General features: G+C 60.6%; 9 protein-coding genes across 9 annotated transcripts; 4 read left to right on the top strand and 5 right to left on the bottom strand.

The window, feature by feature from the left end:
* Positions 1–1,211: 1,211 nt before the first annotated feature.
* Positions 1,212–2,009, bottom strand: A1Q1_03180 (uncharacterized protein; the record flags this gene model as incomplete). The annotated part of the gene is made up of 1 exon (XM_014323633.1): positions 1,212–2,009. One exon carries the CDS (start codon positions 2,007–2,009, stop codon positions 1,212–1,214), a length of 798 nt encoding a protein of 265 aa, XP_014179108.1.
* A 2,757-nt stretch (positions 2,010–4,766) lies between these two features.
* A1Q1_03179 (uncharacterized protein) lies at positions 4,767–6,676 on the top strand (the record flags this gene model as incomplete). The annotated part of the gene is made up of 2 exons (XM_014323632.1): positions 4,767–6,053; positions 6,098–6,676. The coding sequence occupies 2 exons, from the start codon at positions 4,767–4,769 to the stop codon at positions 6,674–6,676; spliced, it is 1,866 nt and encodes a 621-aa protein (XP_014179107.1).
* A 162-nt stretch (positions 6,677–6,838) lies between these two features.
* On the bottom strand, positions 6,839–7,435 carry A1Q1_03178 (cytosine deaminase; the record flags this gene model as incomplete). Its single annotated transcript, XM_014323631.1, has 4 exons — positions 6,839–7,021; positions 7,083–7,258; positions 7,309–7,346; positions 7,395–7,435. The coding sequence occupies 4 exons, from the start codon at positions 7,433–7,435 to the stop codon at positions 6,839–6,841; spliced, it is 438 nt and encodes a 145-aa protein (XP_014179106.1).
* Positions 7,436–7,803: 368 nt separating this feature from the next.
* On the top strand, positions 7,804–12,975 carry A1Q1_03177 (uncharacterized protein; the record flags this gene model as incomplete). Its single annotated transcript, XM_014323630.1, has 5 exons — positions 7,804–7,806; positions 7,955–8,029; positions 8,119–12,437; positions 12,477–12,907; positions 12,959–12,975. 5 exons carry the CDS (start codon positions 7,804–7,806, stop codon positions 12,973–12,975), a joined length of 4,845 nt encoding a protein of 1,614 aa, XP_014179105.1.
* Positions 12,976–13,181: 206 nt separating this feature from the next.
* A1Q1_03176 (uncharacterized protein) lies at positions 13,182–13,856 on the top strand (the record flags this gene model as incomplete). Its single annotated transcript, XM_014323629.1, has 1 exon — positions 13,182–13,856. One exon carries the CDS (start codon positions 13,182–13,184, stop codon positions 13,854–13,856), a length of 675 nt encoding a protein of 224 aa, XP_014179104.1.
* A 517-nt stretch (positions 13,857–14,373) lies between these two features.
* Positions 14,374–14,973, bottom strand: A1Q1_03175 (uncharacterized protein; the record flags this gene model as incomplete). Its single annotated transcript, XM_014323628.1, has 1 exon — positions 14,374–14,973. The coding sequence occupies one exon, from the start codon at positions 14,971–14,973 to the stop codon at positions 14,374–14,376; it is 600 nt and encodes a 199-aa protein (XP_014179103.1).
* Positions 14,974–15,243: 270 nt separating this feature from the next.
* Positions 15,244–15,741, bottom strand: A1Q1_03174 (uncharacterized protein; the record flags this gene model as incomplete). The annotated part of the gene is made up of 1 exon (XM_014323627.1): positions 15,244–15,741. One exon carries the CDS (start codon positions 15,739–15,741, stop codon positions 15,244–15,246), a length of 498 nt encoding a protein of 165 aa, XP_014179102.1.
* Positions 15,742–18,057: 2,316 nt separating this feature from the next.
* On the bottom strand, positions 18,058–19,461 carry A1Q1_03173 (actin; the record flags this gene model as incomplete). Its single annotated transcript, XM_014323626.1, has 4 exons — positions 18,058–18,102; positions 18,141–18,179; positions 18,281–19,365; positions 19,452–19,461. The coding sequence occupies 4 exons, from the start codon at positions 19,459–19,461 to the stop codon at positions 18,058–18,060; spliced, it is 1,179 nt and encodes a 392-aa protein (XP_014179101.1).
* A 1,247-nt stretch (positions 19,462–20,708) lies between these two features.
* Positions 20,709–21,962, top strand: A1Q1_03172 (RPN10-like protein; the record flags this gene model as incomplete). The annotated part of the gene is made up of 6 exons (XM_014323625.1): positions 20,709–20,734; positions 20,775–20,798; positions 20,844–20,966; positions 21,006–21,033; positions 21,081–21,168; positions 21,286–21,962. The coding sequence occupies 6 exons, from the start codon at positions 20,709–20,711 to the stop codon at positions 21,960–21,962; spliced, it is 966 nt and encodes a 321-aa protein (XP_014179100.1).
* Positions 21,963–22,053: the final 91 nt, after the last annotated feature.

Here is a 22,053-nt window from a genome sequence, read left to right as displayed (position 1 = left end):
ATCCCGCTCTGGCACGCTCACCGATGTGCCGCTTGTCAGCGTCATGCGTGGATCGGTGGAGACGACTGAGGAACGGAGGCACGCCCATACCGTCCTTCCGAATGCGAACGGCCGCGACGACGGACGGTTCAAACGATAAACCTCTGACGTTGCGTCAGCCTCACGTTGCCCGCGTGTCAGCGGCGGCGGGACAGCACGGCAGGACGGCATCTCCCAAACGCTGCGCTCCTGCGGACGCCAGTGCGCCAGATCTGGAGCCACCGTGCCGTACGTGCCGGGCGCGCTCGCGTCCGCCGCGCCAACAAGCCCAACCCGCGCCGCAACCGCGCCGCCAACGCCAGTGATGTAATCATTTGCGGCGCGTACGCCTCTTCGCTCCACTGGAATGCGTCCTGTTCTCTGGTATGTGTGTTGCAGTTATACTTCATAATTTTTACTACTGATGCTACTGCTGCTGATGAAGCTTTCCGTGCGTCAAAAAAGACAGACGCAAGCCGCTACTAACTATGGATGGTGATATGCTATGGTACACATGATGTGGATGCTAATGTCGATACGATACAGTTGTTGCCGAGGAAACAGGGAAAGCGAAGAGATAGACGAGCGGGTGGACCAGCGTGGGCACCAAAGCTCGAAAGGGTGGGGATCAGGGTCGCTCAGGGTCATCTCCTGAAGCAAGCATGAACCGAACAACCTAACACGCCCTCGCACGCGCAAAGAGGCGTACAGTGTTGCTGCTGGGCGTGCAGGCGTGGCTTGGGCGATTGGCGAGGTTCGCGGACCGATGTTCTGCGTCTGCTGCAGGTGCTGGAAGGTCTGCAAAAGACAGAGCGGAAGCCCACTCATGGCCCGGGCGCGAAGCCTGAAGAGACCAAAAGTGAACTTTCGGACACGCACATATCCGTTCGGAGACTGGACCGGGCCCGATTCTGGACCGTCGTGCCGTCCGTCCGTAGCGGGGAGCGATTGGCGGGCCCCGGAGCTCTTGGGGGCGACTGGGGCGGGCGGAGTGCGCTACATCCACCAGATCGACCAACCGTCGCTTGCAGTGAGCCTGGCAGTGGCACCACCACACGTCGAAGCGAGGCGATTGGTCGGCTCAATGTCCGCGAGGTGTTGCAGCTGTAGCTGCCAAGCCACAATTTGGAGTGTTGTATGAGGGTTATGAGAGCTTATGCACACATGCACAAGCGAGGTATTCACTGGGTGAATTACGCCGGCGTCGTCTCGATGCCGCCATCAGTCTCGAGGGCATCGCCCTTGGTGGCAGGGAGGGATGCAGACGTGGGCACATCCTTGCGGACGTGCTTGTCGCGCTTCTCGAGCTGCTCGCGCTCACCGACGAGAAGGTTGGCGATCTGCGGACGAGAAGGCGAGAAACCGCCAAACTCGGGCTCCAGAGCGCCGACCTTGCGCGAGCGCGCGAGGGGGCGACCGTCGCTGGGCGTAGAACTTGAGCGGCGCGAAGAGCTAGGGCTTGTCGAAGCAGCGGCGGCGGAAGAAGTCTTGTCGAGCTTGCGGAAGTAGTGGTACAGAGAATCAACATTAACGGGCTTGCCGCTCGCGACCATGTAGCGGGCCGCCTCAGCGTAGAATGGAGGAAGGCTCTGGACGAAGGCGCCCATGGCAGCAAGCTTCTCGTCACGGCTCTGCGCGCCCTCAAGACGGTCGCGCAGGCGCTCAAACTGCAGTGCCCAAGGCTCGTTGCGCCCGTTCAGCGCGATCGAGTTCATGCTCTGCCGCGACGTCGGGCGCGATGACCCGGAAGCTCCCGAGACACTGCTACGGCCCGAAGAGCCGGAGGCGTTGCTCTCACCTCCGACTGAACGCTGGGAACCGCCAGAAGGGCTGGGGTGATCAACGGGGCCGTTGGTGGACTTGACGTAGCCGTGGAGATCATGGGAGGAACCAGTGTGGCTCATGTGATTGTAGTTGACCGGCTCCTGGGTAAGGCTGTTGCGCCGTGCCGGTCGCTCCTCATCGCGGTCAGACTCGTAGGTGGACACCATGCTGCGGCGGAATCCGAAACGCCTGACGGGGGAACGCGAGCGTGAGCGCGCCCGAAGGTTCGAGATGAGAATGCGCCCGGCGCGGTGTTCAGGCGAGGTGATGGGGTGAAGGGCCTCGGAAAGCACAGAGGAAGAGCTCTCCACGGGGCTGGAAATGACGGTTGTGGTGGCTATGGTGGCGTCTGAAAATGGAGTAGTAGGCACGAGCCTAAGGTCGAAATGGCGCTAATGAACAGAGGGAAGATCTGAAAAGTCGAAAGTCGACAGATCAATAACGCTATGCGATAAAGCGAAGAGAAGGCGAACTGCTTGCGGTGCAGCGGGTAGATCGCTCGTAAAAAGCTGCAGAGAGACCGAGATCTAGTGCGGGACGGTGGGGCGAGTGAGCAGATGTGCTGGTATCGAGAAAGTGATGGGCAGCGAAGTTGTCGTGGTAGGAGGTGTAGTCGGTAGGTATAGAGCACTGCTGGGTGTTGTTGTGAGCGAGCGGTCGGATGGGTGGGTGACTTGTTTGTGTGGTGTGATGAGTGGACGGGAGGGGATAACAGGTGACTACCTCATGGTGACCGGTTGTTTTATACAAGAAGCACAGCGGGCATGCTCTCGGACGAACTTGCAAAAGAAATGGAGGAACGTCGGAGGGAGGAATGCCGGCGGTGCGCGGTGTAGTGAGTGGTGTGGTGCGCGTGCGGGCGGGGGGCGCAAGAGAGGTGTCGGGCGGAGTGAAGATGGTGGTATGGAGGGTGTTGTGCGATGCATGCGACAAGGTGCTGCTCGGGCAGGGAGTGCGGGCGTACGGGCGTACGGGCGTGCACGCTGGGCGGACTACGGGGACTACGGCACTACGGCCTCAGCAGTGAACCAAAGTTGCTGCCCGGAGATAGTGAGGCGGATTGTTGAGCAACCCTGCGATCCCCCTACGATCCCCTACGATCCCCCTGCGACCCTGACTCCCCTACCTCCCTTACGGCCTTATGGGCTACGACTGGCTCACTCGCCTGACGCACCTCCCTGGGGGGGGGGGCTGCTCTCAAAGCAGGCACGGCACCTTGAATGGCTCCAGAAATCCTGCCCTTTTTCCGTATCCGGAGCCAACCATGCGACACGCAAGCTCTCCAACCTCCACCCGTCATCCATCCTCCCCTCCTTACATCTCTGACCGCCGCCCACCGTACAGTGTGGCGACACAGTGGCGGGCAGTCGGAAGAATACCGCGCCGAGAAACCGATCCGATTGGCGTCCCAGGCACCCTCATCATCATCATTGCTCTTCGATCCTCAAACTCTCTGCCCACACCACATCCCCCCGGCCCTAAGGCGGCGGCACGTGGGTCACTCTCGGCGCCGTCGCCTTCATATGCCTCTTGTTGACAACCAACGGGCAACCTGTCCGGGGCACGTCACGGCGAACGCTTCTGCCTCAGATTCCGAGCCACCGTTAATACATACCCCTTTCGTCCTTGGCCGCACTCATCTGTCTTAGGGGCGCCGGAGGAACGAGACTCACCCGGCCCCGCGTCCTAGTTGCATCACAGCTTGGAACGCTGGAAAGCAGAGCGATCCTAACAAACTCTCGATATGAGCGGATCGGGACAGTTACTGATCACTGATCGGGGGGTCGCAGACGTCTCCGACTTCCGACATCGTAACTATTTCGGGCAAAGGCCGGCTATACGATGCAGCAGTGGTCAGCTGACCGAGAGGTTGATCTGATGGTAACGTGGACCTTTGAATGCTATCAATCGAGTGCGCAACCTGAAAGCAATTGCGACCACAACGGGGTCACCAGCACAGCAGGGGATGTGAAGGGCACGATACGAAGCAGGGTCGCTCACGCTGCACTCGTCGAGCCCCCTTCCATCAGACAAACGACCAACCAGGCTGAAGCATTGCGTCTATATGTGTCTTGCAATGTCTAGAACGGTGACTTGAACAGGTCTCGCAGCAATAGGTCTGCGCGAGTCTCAACCCCTTACAGCTCGTCCCTCAGGGGGCCGCTTGGCGTTTGACGAGATGGACGAGATGGACGAGCTGGCAGCCAGGTGGCTGAAGCAGAGTCAGCCCCCGATCAGATCTTGGTGACCGGCAGTTGCGTTTGGGGTCAGATTCGGATGCTTGGGCAGCAGGTCGGGCAGAGCACACAGGAATTTCGGCGAGTGCGGGCAGAGCCCGAAAAGCATCGGGCCAACGTGACTGGCCCACAGGCATAGGAAGAGAGACGACATGTCCGACGTTTCGCGCAAGTTTACAGGGACGATGTGGAGCTGGATGCAAACCCAGTGGTTGAAAATCTGAATGGAGTCGCTGGTGGTGACTAGTCATGACATTGGTGGCGAGGACCGGGGCGGAATCTCAGGGTGGTGTAACAGACCGTATTATCTCCCCTCGGCGCTGGTGCGTCTCGCAGATCAGGTACGGCATCTCAGGATGCCTTCCCTCGTCATGCCCTTGGCGGCCAACACCTCTGACGTAACTGGATCCGCCGTGCTCGCCCTGCTGACCGGGTGGCCCCTCAGTTTGCCCCTATGGCTTGCCCAGCTGCCCGCACTCCTGATCGACTCCTGATCTCCTGCCCGCACCGCATGCTTGCGTGGCCGCAGTCGCTTAAAGACACACAAGTCTGCCCGCTCGCTCGGCCGGCCGGTCGGTGTATCCGGCTGCAGGTCAAGGCGAAACGTCGGATAAAACGTGACCCACGGTTTCACCACTGACTGACATGCTACGGCCGTGCGGATCACACTGCCTGACACTCCACGGAATGTCTGCCGATCTCCGCGAATCCGCACCTCGCCTACCACGTGGTGAAACAAGAGCCAAACATGCACGTGACCTTGTCGCACGGTGCTCAAAGTCAGACGCGTCAACAACTGACTCAACCGCTCAGTGGACTCAGCCAGACAATGCCGGACCTCCACATTACTTTCGCGTCTTCCCTCCGTCCCACCCGCGACTGACCACCCTACCCGCTGACCTCATCTCACCACCTTCCCTCTCACCCATGTCTCTCCGCAGAGAACAAGCAGAGCTCCAACGAGCTTTAGAGCTATCCTCACAACAAGCAGCTGCCTTTGCCCACATCTCGCCCTACACCCTGTCCAGTGCGACCACCGCCGACAGCCGCGATCTCGAGCTCCGTCCGGCCGCCCCGCTCGCCGCCCCCGCCCAGTGTGAGTCTCATACCACCCTACCATCAGACGGTGTTGCGCAGCCCCTACTGAAATGTCTCGCGAAGGGCGCCCATGGTATGCTGTGCGGAGTGATCTTCCTCATCGACACGTGCTACAGAAACGCGGAGCATTGCCACCGACCGAGGGAAGGATGTCTTCAAAGGGCACATGTGCTTGACGACGTCTTACCTCTCGGTCCGGCGAAGACCTTGAGACAACGTGCGACTCCTTATCTGTGTTCTCGGCGGGAACCTGAACCATGGCTCCGGCTCGTCATCACGCCTATCTTGCCCACAAGCGATCACCCTCGGGATGCGGTCCGCTCACTCGTGAGACTTTCAGCTGACTGTATCGCAGCGTCCAACTCAATGTCGTCCACCTCGATGTCTTTTTCGGGGCCCGCAACTCCGATCCGTCCGCAGGAATCGTCCCTTCTCAGTCCCGATTCTCCCCGCCGGAGACTACCTCGCCAATCTTTAGTCGAGGTCGTGGTACCCCGCTCTAGGAGAGAGACTTCCCGCGATCCCATTGACTTCTTAGACACGCAGGACTGTGTTATCGTCGGCGGGAGTACTGCACCGATCCTGCCTCCGCCTCCACCTCTGCCGCCCTCATCCATCGAGCTTTTCCCTGCATCAGGGAGCAGCGCTACGTCCGCCAACGGACGTCGTTCGGCCCGGGTGCTGAAAAAGCAAGAGGACGAGGCGGCAGCAGCTGCCGAGAGGAAGCGGAAACGTGCTGAGAGGAAGGCCCGGGAGGCCGCGGAGAAGGCAGAGCTGCAGCGACGGATCGACGCCGGAGAGATCGAACCTCCCGAGGATCCCAAGAAGAAACGGCGACGCACTACCGAATCCCGGGCAAAAAAAACTCCAAGACGAGTCAGTCTAGTGATAGCCAGGCCAGTCACCGGCTATCGTCCCAGTCGGAACTTGCTGAGCGACCGGTTCCTGTTACTTCCAGCTCTTCAAGCGCGCATCCCACCGCCACCGATGCGAGCGCTGGGTCGACTTCACCCATCAGACCTACTCCGAATCCTGCCGAGACGATTGCTGAGCCGCGACCGTCAACGGAGTCGCGAAGAGCGCCCTCGCCGACCAAGAGAGTGGAAACCCCGCAGGCCGCTCCGTCATCGCCAGCCCAGCCCACTACTCCTGGACCGGCCACTTCCAGCTCTAGCTCATCGGCTGCTCCCGCTCCCACGACGCCAGCTGCGCGACCTCTGCAACCGTCCAGGAGTACACCTGCGTCGTCTGACCGGCCCAGCACTCCGGGTCCAAACGGTTACAAATGGAAGACCGGTATGTCCAAAGCTACACTGCCTTTGTTCCAGCTAACCTTCAGCCCGAAACGACCTGGCAAGCGTGCTGAACAAGTTCCCGAAAGCTCGGCCGACAGGCATGTCGAAGCGCTTGAAGATTCAGTCGTTGCATACGAGCATCGGGCCGGGAAAGGCCGCACCGCCGCCTCCCCCACCCAAGCGAAAGCCAAAGGAGGAGAGTGACGACGACGATGATGATCCGAACAAGATCAAGGTTGGGAGCCGTGAATGGCTCATGATGGAGGACTAACGTGTATGATTAGGTCATTGAGCATTGTTGATTGTATGCATTCAGGGTTAGTGTTATCTATGCGCTCATGAGCTCTATGATGTGCGTCGCTACGCTTAAGCAGTGACCTCGCCGATATCCTCGTTCCAGACCTTCTGACCGACGGGGCCAGCGATCCAGTCGGACATCATCTTGGTGATCTCCGGGTTCTGGAGGTTGACAACCTCAACGCCCTTGGAGCGGAGGAGGTCCTCGCCACCAACAAAGTTCTCGTTCTCAGCAAGGACGACGAGAGGGAACTTGTACAGGACGCAGGTGCCGGAGCACTGGGCGTCAGCTTGATCCTCGACAGCAACTCACCATGATGCAAGGGCTGAGGGTGGTGAACATGGCGCACTCGCGGAAGACACCCTCGTTGACGCGGCCGAGGTTCTCAAGGGCGTCCATCTCGCCGTGGCGGATGTTGGAGTTGAGCTGGACACGCTGGTTGTGGCCCTTGGCAAGAACCTTGCCGGTGGGCAGGTGGACGATAGCGGCTCTGCGGGTTAGTGCCCCAGTCCATCCTATCTCTGGTGCCTCCACTCACCCGATGGGGATGCCGCCCTCGCTCTGGCTCTTGAGCGCCTGCTCGTGAGCGCTGCTGTCAGCTAGGTAAGGATCGCGGTAGCTCACATCTTCATGAACTCGGGGTACTGCTCCTTGGTGACGGCCATGTTGGTGGTGTGTGCCATCTCAACATGGTCAATGTCCGCTTCTTCGGCGTCACAACAATTTCTACAGGCACGCACGGCACGTGTCGATAATAGATGGACGGGGGTGCAGACCCTATCGTCAGCCAGTCAGTCCAGGGTGGGTGGCGACCAGCATTCCGAGAATGCTCCCGTCCGCAGGGGGGCTGTCGAGTGATGCCATTACATAACACGTCTGGCTTACCCCGCAGTGCGGTGCCGTCAGTCGCCGCGTCAGGCTGAAGTCCGTGCCACCAGCTGCGCTAGCCACGAGCCTCGTCGGCCGTCGACCTCGTCACAACAACACTCTCCAGACCGACTACCCCGCCAAACACGGAGCCGCACCAGCGGCCATGGTGAGTACCAGACTTCTGCTTGTGTGCATTTGTGCTGACATTGTGCCTTCCCCGCGTCCGCGTCACATCCCATTTGCCGCTGCACCGACATGTACACGTTGGTTGACTGGACCTCCACCACGAATACACAACCGGCTTTCATACCTAGGACCACAACCTCCTCGTATCGGAACTGCAGCAGCTCATCGTCGAGAGCAAGCGGAGGAACCATGAGGTCAAGGATGTGAGTGGCTCGAGCAGTGACGATACCGGCTGTTGCATGCTGGGTCTGGACGGGCAGCTGTAGACACTGATCACGAAGCTGACCACCAGGCCGGCGAGGTCGCTCTCGAGATCTTGCGACCCGGTCCGCAATCGCGCGAGGTCCTCTCCGCGAACGCGGACAAGCTTCTCGCTCCGATGACGCTGGGATGCAAGACGAAGAACGCCAAGATCGTCGGCATCAGCATAGCGGCGTTGCAGCGGCTAGTCGCGCTCGGCGGCGTGCCGCTCGAGCACCTGCCGGGCGTGCTCCAGACACTGGGCGCAGTGTCAGGACAGGCGGTCGACATCCAGCTCAAGATCCTGCAGACGCTGCTCAGCATGCTGACGTACTGCACCGACATGCACGGCGAGACGCTTGGTACCGCGCTCCTGCTCTGCTTCAAGCTACAGGACAGCCGCGTCAGCGTCGTTTCCTCGACTGCGGCGGCGACATTGCGACAAGCGATCATGGTTGTCTTTGATCGTGTCAGCGTCGAGGACGACCCGACCGAGACGCTCACCTTGCCCTCCGACCCGCCAGAGGAGGTCCAGGTCACCCCCGCCGTCAAGGACGCATACTACATCCTGAGCGATCTGTGCGTGCTGACGGCGGCGGCGCCGTCGGCTTCGGGTCTGAGCTTGTGGACGTCAAGTGAGAAGGAGAAGCCCGTCATGCTCAAGCTGCAGTCGCTGCAGCGCACGTTTGGGCTCGAGCTTATCGAGTCCATTCTTAGCGGATACGAGGGCGTCGTCAAGAAGCACCCCGAGCTCGTGCACCTCCTGCGCCACTCGCTGCACCCGCTCATTATCCGGCTGCAGGGAGAAAAGCCGTCCTTCCCCGTCGCGCTCCGCATATGCCGTCTCCTCTACGTTCTCGTTCGCAGCTACGCCGACCAGCTCTCAGCCGAAGTCGAGACGTATCTCCTCACTCTCATCCGGTTAGGTGCCGGAGATCCAGACGAGGAAAAGCCGCCCGCGAAGAAGGACACGGTCGCGCCATGGATGCACGTCCTCGCGCTCGAGATCCTGAGAGGAATCTGCGGAGATCCCGCCCTTCTCCGGAATATCTGGACACAGTACGACAAGGCCGGTGGCACCAAGCTCTTCGCCAAGCTTGTGTCTGCGCTCGGACATCTGGTCAACGAGAAACCGGCCCTGCTCGGCGTCGGCACGCAGATGCACGGCCTCGGCGTTCCCGCCTCGTCGAGCGAGCACGTTAACTCGGGCTACCTCGACATGGGTATCGGCATAGTTGCGTCCGCGGCGACACTGGGCGCCTCGGCCGTCTCGAGCGCCATGTCTGGACCGACAGCCGTGGGGCTCGGCGCGCACTCGGGAGTGAAGCAGCGCCTCATCGAGCAGCACGACAAGGCGGAGCCGCCAGCCTTCCCGGAGACGTACGTCTACCTTCTGGCTGTGCAGTCGCTATGCGCGATTGCCGAGAGCATCTTCATGGGAATAGGATCCGAGGAGACGCGCGAGACGTCCAAGGGGCTGGCGGAGAGTGCGTGGCCGGCGCTACTCGCTGCGCTGTCGTATTCTATCGCCACCGATCTGTCGGATCAACTCTTCGTCGAGGTACTTGCGGCGCTGCAGGACTTCACGGTCGCCTGCGGCACGCTTGACCTCAGCACGCCACGCGATGCCTTCCTCCAGACCCTCGCGCGATGTGCTGTCCCGCCCACAGTCGTGTCCGCCATGCAAACATATATGGACTCCCCGCCAAAGGCGTCGTTAACGGTCGAGTCGCTCGTCAGTGGCCCAACAGGCCCGCCGTCGCTATCGGAGCGCAACCTCGCCTGCCTCCGGAGTCTGATCGGAGTCACGCAGTTGCTTGCTGGCAGCATGGGTCCGGGGTGGCACGACGTGCTCGAGACGCTGCAGAACGCCAATTACCTCCTGAACGCGAGCCGCGCGCCGCGCCGGCCTAACGTGCAGTCCCCCGTGAGCCCGAGCAAGTCGCCTTCCCTCGAGCCGACAGCGCCGAAACCCGATATGCTGCAGGATTTGGATGCCGAGTCAATCCAGGGCGCCGTCAACGAGCTGTTCGAGAACACACGTGACCTCGACGACGCCGCGTTCACCGTCTTCGTCACCGCCCTTTGCCAGCTCAGCGCCGAGGTCATCGGCATGGGGAACCCGTCAGCGCAGACGCTCCCGAGACCTTCCGCCGAACCGCGAAGAAGAACCAGTGGCATCAGTATCGGGAGCAGCAGCAAGTCGTCGGAGCGCTCGTTCGGGCTCGCCAAGTTGCGTAGCGTTGCGACGCTGAACGTGAACCGTCTCGTCCAGTCCCCGCCCGAGGTGGGGTGGGGCGTCGTCACGCAGCACCTCGTCGCCGTGGCACGGCACACGACCGCACCCTCGCCTATCCGAGTGCAGGCGTCGGACACGCTGGCCGAGTTCTTGCAGCTCTCGCTACGCACGGCATGCGAGGCACGTGTGCAACACCAGATCTTCGATGTGCTCGCCAAGGTCGTCGACGTCGCTCCTGTTTCGAATACTGTCGCGACCGACTACGACGTCCGCAGCACGGGATACGAGACGCTGAACCACATCCTTCAGTCGTCTGGACACAGCCTCGAGGTTGGGTGGCCGACCATCTTCGACATGCTCAACTATGTGTGCAAGCGGCCAGAGGACGCGCAGCCGCACAAGGGCGACGCGGCGCTCGTGCGCATCGCGTTCCCGTCCCTGACGCTTATCTGCACCGACTTCTTGTCGTCGCTCGACGCAGACGCTATGCGACAGTGCATCGTGTGCCTGGGCTACTTTGGACGGCAGACCGACGACGTCAACATCTCGCTGAATGCCATCGGGCTGCTGTGGAACGTCTCGGACGCGGTCCAGGGCGACTCGAAGGAGCTCTGGCTCTACCTTCTGACTGAGCTGTTGGCGCTCGCGCGCGACCAGCGACTCGAGGTACGCTCGAGCGCCATGCAGACGCTCTTCCGCTGCGTTGAACTGTATGGTTCGAGCCTCAGCTCAGAGCTCTGGGACAAGGTGTTCGCGCAGGTCGTGTTCCCGCTCATGGAGGCGATGCGAGGCGACGAGTCGCAGGTACTCGCGTTGACCAGTGTGGGTAACATCTTTGGCCAGTTCCTGCCCCAGATCATGGCGCTCCCCGACGCCAAGGGCGTGTACCAGCATCTCCTCGACCTGCTTGTGAAGAGCTGGACGAGCGAGCCGCGGAAATGCGGCACAGCCGCTGTTCGCGTACTCGAGCGTGTCCTCTCCGTCGCGGAGAAGGGCAGCCCGCTCCTCCCCCCGTCGTGGGACACGTTTGTCGCCCTCGGTCGCGCGCTGAAGGACCCCCACGAGGACCCGTACACGCAGGACAATCTCGTCGTGCTCGTCAAGGTTGCGTCATTACTCCATGCCAAGTTGCAGTGGGACGACGACAAGCTGAAGGAGTTCTCCAACATCCTCCGTTCGCTGGTCACCTACTCCAAGTCGCCGGACTACCGGCCAGACGTTGACGTCATGTCGCCTTTGCAGAAGGACGTAGCCGAGCTCGTCGCATCGAGCCAGCTCGGCGCACACCTCGTGCTTTGCGACCTGGCCGAGTTTGCCTCCCTCGCGTACGTGGGCAGCGGCAACCCGAAACTCAGCTACGTCGCTTTGTCCAAGTTTGCGATGCCGAAGATTTTCGACGTGTTCGCGCCCGTCTCCTCGGACAAGTCGCTCTACGAGGACGAGACGGTCGAGGCGATCTTGAAGGCGTTCTCCCTCCCCATCAAGCTCAAGTACGACTGCCCCCCAGCAAGCAAGTATGGCTCCGACGAGCCGCTCTGGCGCACAGCAATGCGCACCTTTGTTGGCGTGCTGAGCCACGTCGTCAAGGGTCTGGACGGGGAGCTGAGTGAGGAGCGCTACGACGCCATCTGGGGCACGATCATGGACGTGTTCTCCGGCGTGCTGCTCGCCGATAGTGGCGAGGAGCCCCTGCCCGACGACGAGGAGTTCATCCTTCCGCTTCTGAACGACATGCGTACAGCGCTCTTCGCGCGCCTGCGGGATCCGCGGCTGAAGCCCGCCGTCGTGGAGCGGTTCGCGGAGACGCTGCGCCGCGCGTCGCTGCTGTACCACTACGACGTCGAGGCGAGCGGGGGCACGACCGCCCCGGCTGTCAACGACGACGGCGAGGGCGTGCGGTACTGGGCCTTTGACCAGCTCGTGGCGGGGGCGAGGCGCGAGCACGGCGAGCACGGCGAGGGAAGCGAGCCGCGCAACGACAGCAATGACAGCAAGGCGACGGCGACGGAGGGGGAGGAGGCGAGCCGCCGCGTCGCGGCGCTCTTCGCCCCGGCCGTCCTGAAACGCTTCGACCTGACGCTGCGCCAGTTCCTGGACGACGCAAAGCTGCGCGGCCAGATGCCCTTTTCTCGGTGAGTAGCTCAAGCTTCGAAAAATAGCTGACAGACCAGGGTCCGTGAGGACGAGCTGCTGTATGTGCTCACGCATCTTGTCACTATGAGCATGTGGGGTAGCACGAGCGACGCAAGCGGTTCCGACGCGAGCGACGACACCAAGGCCGCCGAGAAGGCGGATGGGGCGGCGACACCATTACAAGCCGCCGCGGCCCGATCGCCCCGCGCCCACCTGTTCGCATACTACCCGCTGCTGCTGCAGCTCGCGTTCGTCCCCTCCGCGCCCAGCATGTGGGTCACGCCGCCCGAGTACTACAGACTGTTTGGGAAGGATGTGGCCGACGACGCGGGCTTGAGTGGGCTTGGTGCTGATGAAGACGCGCCGAGACAGAGCATGGACGTCAATGGCGACATTGGGCCGGAGAGGGGGGGACGAGGACATGGTCGAGGTGTCTGCGCGCGAGCTGGCGCGGCGCGCACTCGAGCTCGTAGGCGAGGAACTGTGCTTGGGCCAGTAGACATATATATTCATACTATAGACATGCAATACTTGTAAAGCTCTGCAGGAAGAGGTGGACCCATGGTGTGTTGCTTGAGCTCTTTCGCCTGGACGACCTCACCAAGACTCCGTAAGAGGAATGCAGAGCCAACAATCACTCCCTTGCCCGACGGGAGCTCCGTGGGATCACCGCAGGACCGACCGTCTATCCGCACTCTACATGTTTTTGGAAGAATCGGAATCCGTTCTGCACAACCGACAACATGGTTACTGCGCCGCTTACTGGCGTGGGTGTGTCGCAGGGCTTTGTACAGCATCAGATGTTTCATCTGGTGAAGCGCCGCACTCAAGCCTTCCGCGACACCGTCGACCTGGTGCACCAGGTCTTTGCCGACCCGGTGACCGGAGTACCTTCCCCCGTCGCCTTCCACCACCCGACCAGTGCGCGCCAGCCGCACTGGTACAACCAAGCGAAGGGCGGCGGTTATGGGCGTGTCCTCGAGCTCGTCGTGTCCTCGGCGTACCTTCTCCAGCAAGGCGACGACAACGACCTTGTCGTCAAGCTCCTGGATGCTGCGTACCCCGTTCACAGAGCCTACCACCTGAGGGACGCGCTGAGCGAGGAGGCACGATCATCGGCCTCGTCAGCTTCAGCTAGCACAGCCACCCACAGCTCGACGCCTCCTCTCCAATCTAAGAGACAGCTGCGAGCTGATGTCGGCTCTCACACCGCCACCCTCTCCCCATCCTCCGTGTCCGCGAAGCGGGCCCGGGTTCCATCCAAGACGCCCTCTGTCGCCTCAGCAGACCGCACATCTTCGGTCTCAACCGCTCACCCGATCAGTCACAATGTCTCGCCACCAACAAAAGCAAAGCCTTCTTCGTCGACGAGTTCCACCTCCACTTGGCCAGTTCCCGGAGCGCGCAGTGCCATGTAGCCACATATGGCGTGACTCATTGTGTGATGCGTGTAGCATCGATCTCGTTGCAGGGCGACAACAGCGTGAAGACCGGTGGAAGGGGCATATGCACTCCAAAGGCATGCACATGGCAAAGAGTTTAAGATCGCGCCAGCCTTCCCCCGGAATTCTGCCGGGTTTCCTACCGGTTTCTGGGGTGACACGGCCACAGAGGACGACGTTTGGAGGCTCTGTGTCCGCGCCCTCTACCGCGCCGAGTCACAATGTGACAAGCGGTTCGGGCCCCAACCTCAGAACTCTCCGTGTGGCGTCCTTTTCCTAATCCTGCGGCACTGGGCTCGTTATGGGCCCGTCGACATCTTCACACGGCTGCCCTTCGATGTCGGCGGCAATCCCCATTCACCCCGTGCGTTTACCATGGTGGCGCATCGGCGCCATCACTCGCCATTTCACCTCGGGTTTGATCGCAGATACCCCAGCGATCTGGCCCAGTTTGACGAGGAGCGCGTAAATGCCCGCCTCGAAAACTGGATCATTAACCGTGCAATTTCGTCGTGGCCAGACAGCGTCGTGATCCAGATGCTTGAGTTCCCCGCAGTCGTAGTGCGACAGGGCGTTCGGTCACCAGCCCGAGAGCTCGCCAATGGGCGTACTCTTCTTGATGCTGGTCCACTGGTCTCGCCACGGGGTTGTAGACATGTTCACCGGTGTCCCCTTCGACATCGGTGGCAGCCCTCACTCGCCCAGAGGGTTCACCATGATGGCACATCAAGTGCACAATGCCCCGTTCAACCTGGGCTTCGACAGGCCGTACCCCACCGACCTGTCGCAGTACGATGGTGCCCGAGTTAATGCGCGCCTGGAGCTGTGGGTCTGGAACCGTCTCATCAGTTCCTTCCCCGCCCCCGTAGTTATCGAGATCATACGATCGGCTCGCACGTTCGTCGGCCCACTCCTGCAGAACCTGGGGCTGGCTGTGTCGACCACCGAGTTCACGTTCGGCGATTCGCTGTGGTCCGAGCTCGAGCACAACGGCCTGGCCGACTTTGAGATCGAGCGCTTCTACGACGTCCCCGCCGAGAGGGGGCTCGCAATCCGAGACCCGAACTCCCAGTAACTGGTGAACGCCACGCATTCGGACCTCCCCGAAGGTCCAGCCAGGGACTTGGTTATGACTAACTCCGAGCACGAGCTGCAAGATCTGCTGCGCGCCATCGGCCCTGTGTCCGGAGGAAGGAAGACGGACCTCGCCATCAGGATCCAGCAGCTGTCGGTGTTGGATGACGAGCTCCGCGACCCAGGTGAGGTCTCATTGTCTTGGGCGGTACCGACAACTTCAGTTCGAGATCCCCGCTACCTCAACCTCCGCAGGAGGGGTTGGGAAGAGCTCAAGGATGAGTGCCGATCAAGAGGGCTCTTCGTCGAGGGCTGTAAGCATGACGTGGCCATTCGGTTGATGGAGGCCGAGGACGAGAGCAACCTCGGCCGCTATCGCCGATCGACGTTTGGTCGCCCATACTTTTCCTTCCGACGGGGCAGGATCTTGAGCGTCCAGGACTTCGACGCCGGCGACGACGTCAAGAACAGCGTCATTCGGGACCTCCTCTCTCACCGGCTGGACGTCCTCCGCCCGTTCGCCCGCCTTCAAGGCATGAACGGGCACGGTGATAAGCTCGAGGTCGTGAAGAAGCTCGTTGCCGAAGGCTTTACGTCCGCTGACATCCCAAAGGAAGATGCCCCACGTCCTCTGAGCGAGGTGGCAACCTGGCTGGCGAGCAATTTCAACTACCGGGAACTGCGCAGCAGAGCCGCGGGTTATGGGGTTGGAACCACTGGCGGCATCCAGGACCTGGCCGGTCGCATCGCCGAGCACGAGGCGTGGCTCGAGGAGAACGACGCCCATGTTCCCGTTCGAGCAAAGCGAGTCGCGCTCGCGAGTCGACTGCGGAAGATAGAACGTCAAGAGCTACGACATCCGCCCGTCGACAACTGTTGCCGACAGCATCCATCGGCGGAGGAAAGATATCGATAGTTGGGACAAGCGCCGCATCATCGAACTGCTGGCGAACGAGCGGTGAGAGGGGCTTTCGGGATATCGACAGGGGCTTTCGCGATATCGAGAAGGGCTTTCGAGATGTCGAAAGAAGAGCAATGGGCAGAACTCTACGTCGACACGCTGTGATGGGCATCGCTTTGCAGATATGTTGATCCACATCGAGCAACCTCTTGTATATGGCGCACAAGGGTATATGCTCCGACTAACCAAGCCAAGGTTGCGCGAGAGCGCAGCATGCGCTACGGCGATAAGAAAAGGAGCTGGCGTGTCACCTGGGCGGACTCGATGTCATTGACCCTTTCCCGAATTGTGAAAGGTTGCCTAAAGAAGAGCTTGAAAACGGTCGGGTATGATGTGATTGATCCTTCCCCGACCTTGGAAAGCTCGGTGATGATAGCAGAACGAAAGCAGGACAAATGGAGGAGTAGCGAGCTTCGATGACGCCAGAGCGAACAGACCAGGATAGAGGAAGGCGACTGGCGTAGGTGCTCCAGACTTCGAGTGAGGGGAAAATCAGGCACACAAGGTTCTGACGACGCGGGACGGGTGCACGCGGCGCCCAGCAGGCGAAGCAGTTCTTGCCGGTACGAAGCTTTGCGAGACTCCTTCAGCGGCTGGAAACATGGTGGTTGACGAAGAAAAAGGGTGAAATGTGCCGTTCAGCTGGAACAAGATGTGAAGCTGAGGTCCTGGCAAGAGTTGTGAGCTTTCATTGTCTTGACCATGAGGGTGTTTGAAGGAAGGGCCCTGGGCTGAAGGTCAGCTCTTGGTGGGTGCTACGGAGCTTAGTGCAGCACACTGCCATTCGAGACTATACTAGCCCTAGTGGTTTATAGTGCAGCACACTGCCATCCGAGACGATACTTACTTCACAGAGCCAAACATCATTGCGACTCAGCCCAGACCACCACGCTTGCGTAGCACAGTTCTTGTCAAGACACCGCCCCTTGTGAGAAGATCGGCGGCAGGATCATCGACCGAGCTCATGGGTCGGCGACACAACCAAGGCGGTGACCTTTGCCATGGGAGCGACAGTCCACTTCTTGCAGACTCATGTGTGATGAATTGGCGACAACAATGACGGAGTGACAGGAATGTGAAGGTAAGGCGTTGTCGATCATTTGCCACCAGGAGGGAAGACACATGATTGTCGCATATTCAAAGCGAGGCGCAGAGAGCTGAAGCCGTTCATGATGCTGAGGGCAACGGAGGTATCAGTGGATGTGTGGATGGTGATCAGTTGAATGTAGACAAGGAGTGCGACTGGTGAGAAGGAAGGAAGACGGCGTATGCGCGGTGGTGAGCGATGGTGAGATGATCAGATCGAAGTTCCAGGCTTGGACCGTGAAGTGGTTGACTGTAGTGGAGGCCTCCACTCGAGTTCGAGGAGTGTCACGTGCAGCTCGCCTTCCAACACTCAGCCAGCCTGAGACATGGTGACGCTGTTGAGACACGCTGGCGGCAAGGCATTGCACCTGCGCTTCGGTGGATCGTGGGATGCTCCAGTCTTGTCCACTGGTCAATGCTCGGGCGCGGCGTGACAGGCGCCCGTGTCTGCCCAAGTGATTTTGCTCTGAAGTGACCGCACACCCCACTGGCCATGCATTGAGCACTTGGTGAAGACAGCACAGTGGCGTACTCTGCGGGCACCTCAGGTGAGTGGAGGCCGCACGTCATAGATCGCGGAGGGCGCTGGGGTCTGAGACACCTCCACCAGTGATAAGTGATCACCGAGGCCGCCTTCACAGCAGGCGCGAAGTTATCGGGTCATACATGCACCATGACTGTCACGCGGCTGCTCAGGAGAGCAGCAGCATGACCGGATCCTGCCGAGCAGCCTGTGCTGTGTTGCGGAATGAATTAGTATGATAGGGCAGACTCAAGAGGCACCATAGCACCAGTTCACCTTCACGAACCCGTTGCATCGACTACTAGCTATGCCGCTTTCTTGTGCGGCTCTTAACAAACCGCCGAGCGAGTCGGCGGCACCTTGGATTCCTCGAGTCCTGCCTCTGCGCCTGCGCAAATCTAGAGATGCGCTTAGAAGCACTTGCGGTGGACGATGCTGCAATGTGGTTAGCCTCCTTCTGAACGTCGCCGAACGGCTCCGAATCGTCGCGAAATCGTTCTAAGTCCGATTCTGCGTCGATTCTGCGTAAAAACTCACGAAGGTCCTGCTTCATCGTACTCTTGTTTCGAGATCCACATCTAGAAAAGGTTAGAAGAGCTTGCAGAAGAAGACTCACCTGCTGGAAGGTCGAAAGCGAGGCGAGAATGGAACCACCCTGTGGATGTCAGCAAGTGCCACACTCGTTTTCGCGGTGGAGGTGGAGGTCGCGTTTTGGTCCCGCTGCCCTGAGCTGGACCCTGAACCTCCACCACGCACCGCGCGCGCATGCCTTTGTCGTCGTTCGACGACATTCCGAGGCGGTCTTGCGCGGGAAGTCGAAGGGATACTCACAATCCAGACGGAGTACTTGCGCTCAGGGGGAGCAACGATCTTGACCTTCATCGACGAGGGGGCGAGGGCGGTGATCTCCTTCTGCATACGAGCGTCAATGCCGTTGTACATGGTGGTACCACCAGACATGACAATGTTGCCGTAGAGGTCCTTCCTGATGTCGAGGTCACACTTCATGATCGAGTTGTAAGTGGTCTCGTGGATACCAGCAGCCTCAAGACCAAGGAACGAAGGCTGGAAGAGAGCCTCAGGGCAGCGGAAGCGCTCGTTGCCGATGGTGATGACCTGTCCGTCGGGAAGCTCGTACGACTTCTCGAGCTTGGAGGACTGGGCAGCGGTCTGGAGCTCCTGCTCGAAGTCGAGGGCGACGTAACAGAGCTTCTCCTTGATGTCACGGACGATTTCACGCTCGGCGGTGGTGGTGAAGGGGTAGCCACGCTCCATGAGGATCTTGATGAGGTAGTCGGTGAGGTCACGACCGGCGAGGTCAAGACGGAGAATGGCGTGGGGGAGCGAGAAACCCTCGTAGATGGGGACAGTGTGGGTGACACCGTCACCCGAGTCGAGGACGATACCGGTGGTACGACCGGAGGCGTAGAGGGAGAGGACGGCCTGGATGGAGACGTAGAAGGCGGGGGCGTTGAAAGTCTCGAACATGATCTGGGTCATCTTCTCACGGTTCTGCTTGGGGTTGAGGGGAGCCTCAGTAAGCAGGACGGGGTGCTCCTCGGGGGCAACACGGAGCTCGTTGTAGAAGGTGTGGTGCCAAATCTTCTCCATGTCGTCCCAGTTGGTAACGATACCGTGCTCAATGGGGTACTTGAGGGTAAGGATACCACGCTTGGACTGGGCCTCGTCACCGACGTAGGAGTCCTTCTGGCCCATGCCGACCATGACACCCTGGTGACGGGGGCGACCGACAATCGAGGGGAAAACAGCGCGGGGGGCATCGTCACCGGCGAAACCGGCCTTGCACATGCCGGAGCCGTTGTCGATAACGAGAGCAGCAACTGTGGAAAAAAGTCAGCATCGTGTCAAGACTGGTTGGCGGCGTTTCGAGAGCGGGCTCGTTAAGGCACCGGCCCGTGCCGCGTACGCCCAAGCATCGCGGCCGATGCTTTTAGGCGCATGCTCGGAGCGATTTCGCTTTGCAGAGCGGGTCGTCGTCCGCTCGGCCGCGCTCAATGTGAAACTGGTGGTGTGGACACATACCCTCGTCCTCCCTGCGGAAAGCGTCAGCATGGTACGACGAAATGTGCCGGAAAACGATGGCGTAAGTGCGAGGCCGCATCCGCAGCACTGTGCACCGCTATCGCCAAGAAAACTCACATGGTGGTAGATCTGGTACGATGAACGCAGGAAAGCGAAAGCGCAGTCGAACAAAGGAAAGCACGATGTCAGCAAAGTGTAACGGCGCTGGGACGCTGGATGGGAACAGGGGGATGCCACCACGGACTGAGCGCCACGCCCACGGCGCCAGCGATTGAATGATCGGGGCAGTGGGAGACAGGCCGTTATCTCCACGTCAACGGACGTCCGCATCGAGCGCGGACCGCAACCGCCAGTATCGTCGGCGAGACGCCGATCGCTGATAGGCTGTGCGGATCCTCGCTCAGTTGTGTGGATGCAGAGACCGAGACATCCGAGGTTTGGACCGCTGCCAAAAGTCGACATGGTAATGATGTCGTCGGCCGGTTTGGCGGAGCAGCCAGCCGCGCGACAGCTCGAATTCCCGTCGAATCGCATCGAAAGAGGACTTACTGATGTAGTGGTGAGAGTGAAGGGGGGAAGGAAAGTGTAGTTTTTGCGAGGCGGGGTTGCTCGCTTTAAAGTCAGTGGATGGATGAGAGAGAGAGAGAGGTAATGAGATGGTGCGTGTTCGTCGTGGTCGTGCCAGGGCCAGGGGGGGGGGTGCCAGGCTGGCAGTGCGGTGCGGTGGGATTGTGTGGGTGGTGCAGCGGGTGGCAGAGGTGCTGTGCGGTGGGGGGGCTGCCAGGTGTCAGGCGTAAGGCCGCGGCCACGGTGACGCTCGGATTCGCTCACTCTCAGGCCTCTCAGGGCAGCAGGCTCATAGGCTGGGATTCCTTTGGTACTCCAGCCAAGGGATTCAGCGAGCCCACCTACCACTCTACCCTCTCCCACGGCCCTCGCGTCCCCCCCCTCTCTAGCCTCTCTCTGTAGGCCACCACCACCACCACGTTTACACGGTGGAGGCCACTCTCCATCTCTGGCACTTCGGGGTTATGCGCTGTGGCACACTGCCCCCAGCGTCATCATTACGCGTCGTCACAAGCCAAGATCAACCTCAACCAGCGCTCACCAGCTACCACCACCACAACAACATCTGCCCATCATGCCGCTCGAGTCGTGCATGCTTGTGTAAGTTAAGTACAAACTACAGTATTAACTAACTGTGCAGGCTCGACAACTCGGAGTACATGAGGTGCGACGGCAGCTAACTCCGCCAGCAAGTCGAGCTGACAGACAGGAATGGTGACTACACACCGACCCGATTCCAGGCGCAGGCGCAGGCCGTGTCTGCCGTGTTCAGCGCCAAGACGGATGCGAACCCCGAGTCTGCCGTCGGCCTCATGACCATGGCCGGCAAATCGTGAGTGCCGTTGTTTGCGCACAGCTCCATCTTATCCAGCGGTGACATCGGACCCGAAGCTCTCCTGGTTCGGTGACGAAGCGTCCAGAGCTTTGCCGCTGCTTTGAGTCGTAGCTAACCGCACAGCCCGTCTCTGCTCGTCACGCCGACAAACGACATTGGCAAGCTTCTTTCGGCTCTGAACAAGGCGGCGATCGGCGGCGTTAGCGACCTGATCACGTCGATCCAGATCGCCCAGCTTGCGCTGAAGCACCGCGAGAACAAGAACCAGCGGCAGCGTGTTGTCGTCTTTGTCGGCTCGCCGCTGGACGACACGCAGGAGGAGCTCGTGAAGCTGGGCAAGAAGCTGCGGAAGAACAACGTGCTGATCGACATTGTCACGTTCGGGGACGAGGGTATGGCGAACGACGAGAGGCGGCAGGCGGCGGCGAGAGCCACCTCGTCTCTGTCCCCGCTGGCCCGCATCTCCTTAGCGACGTGATCCAGCAGAGCCCAATTCTGTACGACGGCGAGCGAGAGGTCGGAGGCGGCGGTGGCGGCGATGACGACTTTGACGCGAGCATGGACCCGGAGCTGGCGATGGCGCTGCGCATGTCGCTGCAAGAGGCGCAGGAGCGGGAAGCGCGCGAGCGCGGCGGCGCGACGACGAGCAACGACGCGGTCGAGGCGGCCGTCGTTCCGCAGGACGTGCGCGGCGCGCCGAACCCGGAGCAGGGCCACACGGCAGGCTTCACGGCAGGCACGACGGGAGGGCTCACGAACGCCAACGACCCGAGCGCCAAGGCGCCTGGCGACTCGCCCGCAGGCGACGAGGACATGCTCGACGACGAGGACGAGGACGACGAGGAGGCCATGCTTGCACGTGCGATGGCGCTCTCCCGTGGCGAGAACCCGGACGACGTTGACATGGACGACGACGAGGATGAGGAGGCCGCCATCGCCCGCGCCATCGCGATGAGTCTCGAGGACCAGGGAAACAAGGACGAGAAGAAGTAGACCAACCCACTCAGGTGTTTGTACGTTTGCAGCAGCAGCATTAGACATGACATGTGTTATTACACTAGCGAGCGAGGCGAGCGGAGGGAGC

Source organism: Trichosporon asahii (genome assembly GCF_000293215.1).
Source record: "Trichosporon asahii var. asahii CBS 2479 unplaced genomic scaffold scaffold00053, whole genome shotgun sequence".
NCBI lineage: Eukaryota > Fungi > Basidiomycota > Tremellomycetes > Trichosporonales > Trichosporonaceae > Trichosporon > Trichosporon asahii.
Note: the sequence above shows the minus strand (reverse complement) of the source record. Positions and strands in the feature narration are given on the sequence as shown.